The 10,825-nt window shown below is 39.8% G+C and overlaps 1 protein-coding gene across 1 annotated transcript in view; it reads right to left on the reverse strand.

The window, feature by feature from the left end:
* Positions 1-7,948, reverse strand: part of MFSD4A (major facilitator superfamily domain containing 4A) — a 173,261-nt gene extending 165,313 nt beyond the window's left edge. The window contains exon 1 of the mRNA XM_053706614.1: positions 7,166-7,948. Within this exon, the coding sequence (XP_053562589.1) occupies positions 7,166-7,395 (230 nt within the window). The 5' untranslated portion in view covers positions 7,396-7,948. The remainder of the gene's footprint in view (positions 1-7,165) is intronic.
* Between the last annotated feature and the right edge of the window lie 2,877 nt (positions 7,949-10,825).

A 10,825-nucleotide genomic window follows, 5' to 3' on the forward strand; every position in this document is an offset into this window, starting at 1 on the left:
CAGTCGTTTATATTGTCAGACTGAGTATTATGTACCTCAGAGTTGCTAACTGAGGCCAAGTCTGAAGAGCATGGAATATCACTCCCAGTTCCAGAATATTTATTAGAAGGAGGGTCTCCTCCTAAGTCCACTATCCCTGAGCCTTCAGGGAGTTCCAGACTGCATCCCAACCTAAAAGGCTGGCATCTATTGTAACAATTGTCCCATCTGACCTGCGGAAGGTCATACCCTTGGACAGATGGACCCGACATAGTCACCAGAGAAGAGAATCTCTGGTCTCTTGGTCCAGGTTTAACAGGGGGACAAATCTGTGTAATCCCCGTTCCTCTGACTGAGCATGCATAGTTGCAGCGGTCTGAAATGTAGACGTGCAAACGGTACTATGTCCCTTGCCGCTACCATTAAGCCGATTTCATTCATGTACTGAGCCACCGAAGGGCGCGGATGGGATGAAAAAAACACGGCAGAAATTTAGAAACTTTGACAACCTGGACTCCGTCAGGTAAATTTTCATTTCTACAGAATCTATCAGAGTCCCTAGGAGGGAAACCCTTGAGATTGGGGATAGAGAACTCTTTCCTTGTTCACTTTCCACCCATGTGATCTCAGAAATGCCAGTACTACCTTCGTATGAGACTGGGCAATTTGGATGTTTGACGCCTGTATCAGGATGTCGTCTAAATAAGGGGCCACTTCTATGCCCCACGGTCTAAGGACCGCCAAAGCGACCCCAGAACCTCCATAAAGATTCTTGGGGCTGTAGATATCCCAAAGGAAAGAGCTACAAACTGGTAATGCCTGTCTAGAAAGGCAAACCTGAAAAACGATGGTGATCTTTATGCATCACAATGTGAGGATAAGCATCCTTCAAATCCATTGTAGTCCTCTATTGACTCTCCTGGATCATAGTTAAGATGGTACGAATAGTTTCCATCTTAAATGACGGAATTCTGAGGAATTTGTTTAAGATCTTTAGATCCAAAATAGGTCTGAAGGTTCCCTCTCCTTGGGAACCACAAACAGATTTGAGTAAAAACTCTGTCCCTGTTCCTCTCTTGGAACTGGATGGATCTCGTACACAATGTAAGAATGCCTCCTTCTTTATCTGGTTTGCAGATAATTGTGAAAGGCGAAATCTCCCCTTTTTTGGGGGGGGAATCTTTGAAATCCAGAAGATATCTCTGGGATATAAATTCCAATGCCTAGGGATCCTGGGCATCTCTTGCCCACGCCTGGGCGAAGAATGAAAGTCTGCCCCCTATAGGATCCGTTACCGGATAGGGGTCGTTCCTTCATGCTGCCTTAGAGGCAGCAGCAGGCTCCTTGGCCTGCTTATCTTTGTTCCAGGTCCGATTGTCTCCAGACCGCCTTGGACTGAGCAAAAATTCCCTCTTGTTTTGCCTTAGAGGAAGAGGATGCCACACCTGCCCTGAAGTTTTTAAAAGGTACGAAAATTAGACTTTTTTTTTTTTTTTTTTTGCCCTTGATTTAGACCTATCCTGAGGAAGGGCATGACCTTTTCCTCCAGTGATATAAGCAATAATCTCCTTCAAACCAGGCCCGAATAGGGTCTGCCCCTTGAAGGGAAGTTAAGTAGCTTATTTATTAAAGTCACGACAGCTGACCATGATATAAGCCATAGCGCTCTGCGCGCCAGTATAGTTAAAAAACAGAATTCTTAGCCGTTAGTCTAGTCAAATGAACAAGGCATCAGAAAACAAAGGAATTGGCTAGCATAAGCTTGTCAAATATATTCATCCAATGGAGTCGCTTAACTGTAAAGCCTCATCAAGAGACTCAACCCAGAACGCCGCAGCAGCAGTGACAGAAGCAATGTATGCAAGGGGCTGCAGGATAAAACCCTGTTGAATAAACATTTTTTATCCATTGGATCTAAAAAGCACAACTGTCCTCGTCAGAGGTAGTGGTACGCTTAGCTAGAGTAGAAACTCTTCTCTCCACCTTAGGAACTGTCTGCCAGAAGTCCCGTGTGGAGGTAACTATTAGAAAACATTCTTCTAAAAAATAGGAGGGGAAGAGAATGGCACACCTGGTCTATCCCATTCCTTATTAAAAAAAATTTAGTAAACCTCTTTAGGTATTGGAAAAACATCAGTACACACCGGCACTGCATATTATTTATCCAGTCTACACAATTTCTCTGGCCCTGCGATTGTACACATTCATTCAGAGCAGCCAAAGCCTCCCTGAGCAACAAGTGGAGGTTCTCAAGCATAAATTTTAAATGTAGAAATATCAGAATCAGGTTAAATCATCTTCCCTGAGTCAAAAAAAAAATCACCCACAGACTAAGCATATTGTGAGGTAGTATCATACATGGTTCTTAAAGCGTCTGTATGCTCTGTATCTACCCCCAGAGCTAACCGCTTTCCTTTAATTTCAGGTAGTCTGACTAATACTGCTGCCAGAATATTATTCACCACCTTTGCCATGTCTTGTAAAATAAACGCTATGGGCGCCCTTGATGTACTTGGCGCCATTTGAGCGTGAGTCCCTGAAGCGGGAGTCGAAGGGTCTGACACGTGGGGAGAGTTAGTCGGCATAACTTTCCCCTCGACAGAATCCCCTGGTAAAAGAAACGCTATGGGTGCCCTTGATGTACTTGGCGCCATTTGAGCGTGAGTCCCTAAAGCGGGAGTCAAAAGGTCTGACACGTGGGGAGAGTTAGTCGGCATAACTACCCCCACGACAGAATCCTCTGGTGATAATGTTTTTAAAGACAAAAAATGATCTTTATTGTTTAACATGAAATCAGTACATCTGGTACACATTCTAAGATGGGGTTCCACCATGGCTTTAAAACATAATGAACACAGAGCTTCCTCTATGTCAGACATGTTAGAACAGACTAATAATGAGACTAGTAAGCTTGGAAAACACTTTAAATCAAGTTAACAAGCAAATATATATAACGTTACTGTGCCTTTAAGAGAAACAAATTTTGTCAAAATTTGAAAAACAGTGAAAAAAAGGCAGTAAAACAAACGAAATTTTTACAGTACATGTAATAAGGTAACAGAGCATTGCACTCACTTGCAAATGGATGATTAACCCCTTAATGCAAAAAACAGATCAAAAAAAAAAAACGACATAGACGTTTTTAAAAACAGACACAACAAACTGCCACAGCCAACAGTGGGAAGCTTCAGTTAACTGTTTCTATGCAAAATTTAAGCCAGCCATGTGGAAAAAACTTAGGCCCCAATAAGTTTTATCACCAAACATATGTTAAAAAACGATTAAACATGCCAGCAAACGTTTTAAAACACATTTTTACAAGAGTATGTATCTCTATTAATAAGCCTGATACCAGTCGCTTTTACTGCATTTAAGGCTATACCAACATTACAGTGTTATCACCAATGTACGTTAAAAAACGATTAAACATGCCAGCAAACGTTTTAAAATACACTTTTATAAGAGTATGTATCTCTATTAATAAGCCTGATACCAGTCGCTATCGCTGCATTTAAGGCTTTACTTACATTACTTCGGTATCAGCAGTATTTTCTTAGTCAATTCCATTCCTAGAAAAATATTTTACTGCACATACCTTATCTGCAGGAAAACCTGCACGCCATTCCCCCTCTGAAGTACCTCACTCCTCAGAATGTGTGAGAACAGCAAATGGATCTTAGTTACGTCTGCTAAGATCATAGAAAAACGCAGGCAGATTCTTCTTCCAAATACTGCCTGAGATAAACAGCACACTCCGGTGCCATTTAAAAATAACAAACTTTTGATTGAAGAATAAACTAAGTAGAAAGCACCACAGACTCTCACGACCTCCTATCTATGTTGAGGCTTGCAAGAGAATGACTGAATATGGCAGTTAGGGGAGGAGCTATATAGCAGCTTTGCTGTGGGTGGACTCTTGCAGCTTCCTGTTGGGAAGGAGAATATATTCCATAAGTAATGGATGATCCGTGGACTGGATACACTTAACAAGAGAAATAAACATTTTATTACCTTATCTCTGCTATATCCCACTGGGAGTGTAATTTCTTCTGCTGGCTGTGTTTACAAAGCTTATCTATAGCTTGGACCTGCGGCCACAAACTTTCAGAATAGGTGGGGATACCACATGCTAAATCAACTATTTCAAATGCCAATATAAGGGTAAAGGAGCTACTTGTAAACAATTTTATACACTCCAGCACCAGCAGGTAAAGTGGATCATTGGAAACAAATTAAAGGGGAGCAAAATTTTGAGTAAACTGTCCCTTTAATAGCCAAATAGAATGATCCAGGTACTCTATGAAGGTAAGATAGGTAGATTTATTTTGACAAACACACAGCAATGTTTTGACTCTCAATGGAGTCTTTTTCCATTGGGAGTCGAAATGTTGCTCCGTGTTTGTCCAAATAAATTTGCCTATATTACCTACATCTTTCTATTTTACTATTGATATTTAGGGACCCTTGGATGCACCTTGGAGGGTAGTGGAAGAGTGCGGTTCCTCCCTTGCTTTACTGTGAATATGGACTTAAGTCAGTAAGATTTGACATGTGCCACACTTATAGTTTGAAGATTTGTTTCAGCTCATTAGTTGTCTACTTCTTCAAGCAGAAGAACCAATAAAAGTTTTAGGCAAAATCATCAGTTTTATTGCTCTTATATTTCATGATTTGCATTACTGTACGTCAATTTGAAGAGCTTGTTTGAAGATACATTTGTTCAATGTATTCTAATAAGGAAATGCAGTGTTAAAAATTCTAACTTTTAGTCATAAAAATATAACCTGTTAATTGTTCTCTGACAACTTTTTGGAGAAAAGTATTTTCCTCTTTCTTGCCCTTTCTTTCTCCATTTTACTTTAAAGGGACATGCATCACTTAAAAACACCTATTGAGACAACTGTCTCATTCAGTAGTTTAATAACTGAATAAAACATCTGATGATTAAAACAAAAAAATAAATAATAAAAAAATAATAATAAAATAAAACAATTTTTAAGCATATACTTACCTGCCACCGGTTCCTCCCCCTGCTTCTCAGTCGCATTCCAGGAATGCATGCATGTGCACCTCCCTGAAACGCAAGCACCATCAGAAGATTCCCCTCTGATGGAGCTTGAGTGCACGTGCAGTGTGCACTTTCTGCATTACGCGTATTGCGACTGAGATGCAGGGGGAGGGAATGGCGTCAGGTAAGTATAGGCTATAAAAATTATTTTATTTATTTAATTTTAAAAATGAGACAGCTGTCTCATTCAGTTATTAAACTACTGAATGAGTCAGTGGTCTCAAAAAGGGATGCATGTCCCTTTAACTGTTACTCTTTCTTTCTCTCGACTTTGTTTCTGTCTATCTCCTTTCTCTTTCAGATCCAATAAGATGATCACTAATCTGTCTGCTCTCTATTCTAATGTTTGTAAAGTACATATTACAAATTTGTATGTTGAGAAATGAGATGTTGAGATGTTTTTGTTTACTACTTTGAAGTTAAAGGGATAGTCTAGTAAAAATGTACCTTTTATAAATCAGAAAGAGCAGTATTTCCCAAACCCAGTCCTCAGGCCAGATATTCATTGTAGCTTAGCTAGAGCACAGGTGAAATAATCAGCTGATGGGTGAGCTGATTGTTTCACCTGTGCTCTAGTAAGATTTAATGAATATCTGACCTGAGTAAGGGTCCTGAGGACTGGGTTTGGGAAACACTGAGATAGAGCAGGCAATTTTAAGCAACTTTCTAATTAACTCCTATTATTCATTTTTCTTTGTTCTCTTGGTGTCTTTATTTGAAAAATCAAAAATGTAAGCTTAGGAGCCGGACTATTTTTGGTTAAACACCCTGTATAGCGCTTGCTGATTGGTGGATACATTTAGACACCAACAAGCAAGCTCTATCCAGGGTGTTAAACCTAAAATGGGTCGGGTCCTAAACTTATATTCCTGCATTTTCAAATAAAGATACCAAGAGAACAAAGAAAAATTGATAATAGGAATAAAAAGAAAGTTGCTTAAAATTACATGCTCTTTCTGAATCATGAAAGGTTAATTTTGACTAGACTATCCCTTTAATAAATTCTTTGAAAAACAAGTTATTGTTGGATTTTTTTTAAGTCTTTCAGTACAGTAACGCATATCTAGCTTTGCTTTTGAATGTTTAAATACTTAGTCTACACTGGGCTACATTTTTTAGATTTCTGGTAAAAGTCACACGTCTATAAGAAAGCAGTGCAATTTAAATGAAATTGTCTAAGATAGAAGTGTTCAATATGTCCATAATGTATAGGAACAGCTGAGCAATAATCCTAACTGGCAATGTAAAATATTTTTAGATAAATTTAAAGTTTATATTTGAGATTGGTATTAGATATGGAATCATAGAGCAGGATTTTATACTTTTAAAGGGACATTCCAGTCAAAATATAAATGCACATAGATTAATTACATCTTTGAATAGAAACATATTTGCAATATACAGTACATGTATTAGCAAAAATGCTTCTAGTTACATGCATGTGCATTTTTCTCTGCACATGCATGTAAAACATAGCTAGATGCATGTAAATCATGCTGCTTAGAAACCTGTATCTCAGGCATCTAAGCAGCTACAGACCCCCATGATCTTGGGGATCTGAAATGAATTAAAAAAAAGTTACAAAAAAATATTTTTAAAAATATAAAATAAAAAAACCCTTTAAAAAAAACCTTAGCACCCAGGTGGGAAAATGCTTAGCACTCAAAGGGTTAAAATTATTATTTTTTTGTAAATTACAACAGTTCTAAACAGTAAAATATACAGTTTAAAACTGTAAAGTTGTTTACATTTTTAATGTATTTTTTATAGAATTATTCTGTCAATCAGGGCAGCCATTTTTTTGTAGAAACAAAAGAAAAAAAAGATATTGGATTTACCAGATTAAGATGTATTTTTTTTGTAAATTACATTAGTTTTAAAATAAGAAATGTACAGTTTAAAAATGTTAACTACTTTACAGTTTTAAACTGTACAGAATTATTCTGGCAACCACAGCTGCCAGTTTTTTTTTTTCTGTAAAAACAACAGGATTTGTTTTACAGTGTATAGCAATGGAACAGGTGTATGGTGGGTAACTTTTTATGTAGCATGCAAGAGTCTTGTATGACAATACATTGTTTCAAATGTCTAAAACTGGTTTAGGCATTTCATACTTACGTTCTTTTGAAAATTCCTCCCAACGTGCTTCCTAGAAGAAGACAGAATTGCTGAGAGAAAAATACCCAGGTAATGTCCCTTAGGCTGCTGTGTGTCTGACATCTCAGGTCAAGCAAGGTGGGTCCCAAAAAGGCAATGCACAGGCCAAAACTAAAGAACACGCTCCAGTAGGTTAAGGTGGGATGTAGGTTCCTCTTGAAGAGGTAGAACAGTCTTTCATCCCACCACATCTTGAACGACTTAACAAGGAGACACAAGTATGGCAGAGGGTGGTAAGGATCTAGACCTCACTTGGGCACAGAGTGCCAGTGCATTGTGTCTCCATCTGCAGATACAGGTTGCACTACAGATTGCCAAATACAAACATCACTTGTCCTCTAGTGTACACTATAGGAAACACACCTGGCACTTTCTTCCCTAACTACTTTCAGTATTGTAATCTCCAATCTCTCTTCCTCTCTTAAATGTCCTTCAGCTTTAAAAGCTCTTGACTGCAGTTTCTCACTGCTGGTATCTTTTTACTTTACTGTGTAACTTTTTATTTAAATGTATTTTTCTCCAGTTCGTACTTCATTGCTGGGCTCCTTCCTCCATACTTTACTAATCTCTGTATCCCTGTATACTAAATCTGACTTAATCTCCATCTACAGTACTATGATCTATCATTCATTCTTTAACATATGTATCAATCGCCTGTTTCTGACTTTCCTACAGTCTCTCCGTTACTTGCTAAATGATTCATTTCTTCTATAGAGAGGTGTAGTCACTTACAGGAGTGTGAGAGGAAGGGGAACGCCCAAGGACTGTCAGAGGAGGAGGCACAAGTAAACCTAAATACACATAAATTAGTTCACACGCTGAGTGGTATCAGAAAGCACAGTCTGACAAGAGAGTAGATTGCAGATAACTGTCATTTGATAGTGCAGTGTTTGTGTCTCCAGGAACAAAAAAGGGGGGAGGGCATATCTTGGGGTGTAAAATCCTTGTTTTCTCAATAGACTTTCCCCAGCCAGCACTTACACGTGTGCTCTACTCACCTACATGGAGACATTGCATGAAACCCCTACATATTTGTATACATTTCTGCAGGTTTCTATAAATGTGTAACTGTATACTGTACACAGAGACCTAAAGCAGCTCTGTCAATACCAAGTGTACAAACTGCTGAGAAAATAATCTTCACCCAGCACATGCTTAAAGATACGATTCACTGAATGCTCACACAGTCTTAAAGGGCTACTCACTATACGCTCACACAGTCTTAAAGGGACAGGCACACAACCTACAGAGCTTTTAAAAGGACAGCTCACATCACACTCACAGTCTTAAAAAGAGACAGATTTCAGTATCTGCATACACACAAACTTGCACATTCTTAAATTCTTAAAGGAACAGGTACACCCATAACGCACATAGGGGCCGATTTATCATTGTGTGGGCAGATATCGTTAAATACGCATACGCTGTCGGCATCTATCATTGCACAAGCATTTCTCATGAAATGCTTGTGCAATGCCACCCCTGCACATTCGTGGCCAATCAGAGGGTGTCAATCATCCAGATCGTATATGATAGGGATGATTGCTGTCCGCCACCTCAGTGCAGCGGTCTTAAGATCGTTGCTTCTTAACTTCAGTTTCAGGGGAACCTGAATCTATGGGGGTAGATTGCAGCATCCGCTGCTTGATAAATCTACCCCATAGCCTTAAAGAAATGCTCAGTTTTAAAGGGGCAGACAGCCACATACAAAATGCACATACAACTCAACGCACGCTAACAGTCTTAAAGAGATGGAACCCCCCTGCACCTTTAAAGGGAAAACGCACAGTCTTAAAGGGACAGGTCACAGTATGTGCACACACACAAGTTTGCACACTCAAAATCTTAAAGGAACAGACACACACACACACCTCATACAGCCTTTAAAGGAACAATTCACATGGCATGCAATCTTAAAGAGACAAATCACAGTATGCACACACACAACCTTGCACATTCTCGAAGTCTTAAAGGAACAGGCACATACAATGCATACAGTCTTAAAGAGATGTCCAGTCTTAAAGGGACAGGTACACACCACACAGTTTTTAAAGGGACAACTCACACCTGACACACAGTTTTAAAGTGACAGGTCATAGTATGTGCACACACACAACCTTGTACACTCCCAAAGTCTTAATGCACATCCTTAAAGGGAAGGATCACAGTATGCACATACACAACCTTGTTCAGAATCTTAAAGGAACAGGCACATACATCGCACACTTCCTTAAAGGGAAGCTCAGTCTTAAAAGGACAGGCACACAGACTTAAAGGCATACAGTCCTAAAGGGACAGGTGTGTGCACACACAGACACACTACCAAGTTTTTAAAGGGATAACCTACACCATTCTCACAGTCTTAACGGTCCCAATCACAGTATATGCACACACTCAAAATGCAGACACTCAGGGGCCGACTTAAGAAGCTCCGTATCGGCCCCAATGCCTCTGTTTCTGCACGAGTCTTCAGGCTCGCTAGAAACAGGAGTTAAGAAGCAGCGGCCTTAAGACTGCTGCTCCTTAACTCGTATGCCACCTCTGAGGCGGCGTACAGCAATCAGCCCGATCACATAAGATCGGGTTGATTGACACCCCTGCTAGCGAATCTGCAGGGGGCGGCATTACACAGGCAGTTCACAAGAATTGCTTGTGCAATGATAAATGCAGACAGCGTATGCTACCTGCAAATCATGTCCGTCCGCACAATGGGAAGGCTACCTCTCAGTTTTAAATGGACAGAGAATCAAATCAGCCAATAGGAATTCAAGGGACGCCATCTTTAATCGCGTACCTTGAATTCACTATTCAGTGTACGACGGCAATCTTACGAAGAGGATCCTCTATGCTCCATGGCTCCGAAGTCGCCGGTCTACAGTTCCAGGGTCACCGGTCTTCAGTTCCAGGGTCGCCGGTCTTCAGCTCCGCAGTCATCGGTCTTCAGCTCCGCTCTCCTCTCCGCACTGGATTGTTACTAGAAGAAGAAAGAAGAGGTCGCCGCTTGGAAGAAAATGTCACCGCATGGGACAGGACCTTCTCGCCGGACTTCAGGAACGGTGAGTATCAACCTGGCGGTTAGACTTATTTTCTTTAATTTTAGCTTTATTATTTTCTGTAATTTTAGATTAATTTATACTTAGTTTTTTTAATTTTTAAAGTAATGCTAGTTTTTTTTAATTGTAATTTAGTTTTAGTTTAATTTATTTAATGGGGTTAGTTTAAGGGGTGTTAGGTTAGGGGGCTTAGCGTTTAACTATTTGCATTGTGGGCTTTGGCGGTTTAGGGGTTGATAGATATATTAGCATTGCGTTGTGTAGGCTTTGGCGGTTTAGGGGTTCATATTTTAATAGGTTTATTGCGTTGTGGGTTAATGGCGGATTAGGAGTTAATAGTTTTATTAGGTAGTTGCAATGTTGGGGTTGGTGGATTTAGGGGTTAATAATTAAATTATTACTTGCGGTGTGGGTTTGATGGCGGATATATCTCATGCGATTAGTTGTGCAAGAGAAGGGGTGAGCTTTACACACTTACTTGAATGTGTAATGATACATGTGTGCAGCGGATGCACAATATCCACTGCCCAAATGCCAAGAAGGGGAGTGGACAACTTCTCAATTTGAG

Source organism: Bombina bombina, chromosome 3, assembly GCF_027579735.1.
Source record: "Bombina bombina isolate aBomBom1 chromosome 3, aBomBom1.pri, whole genome shotgun sequence".
Classification (NCBI taxonomy): Eukaryota; Metazoa; Chordata; class Amphibia; order Anura; family Bombinatoridae; genus Bombina; species Bombina bombina.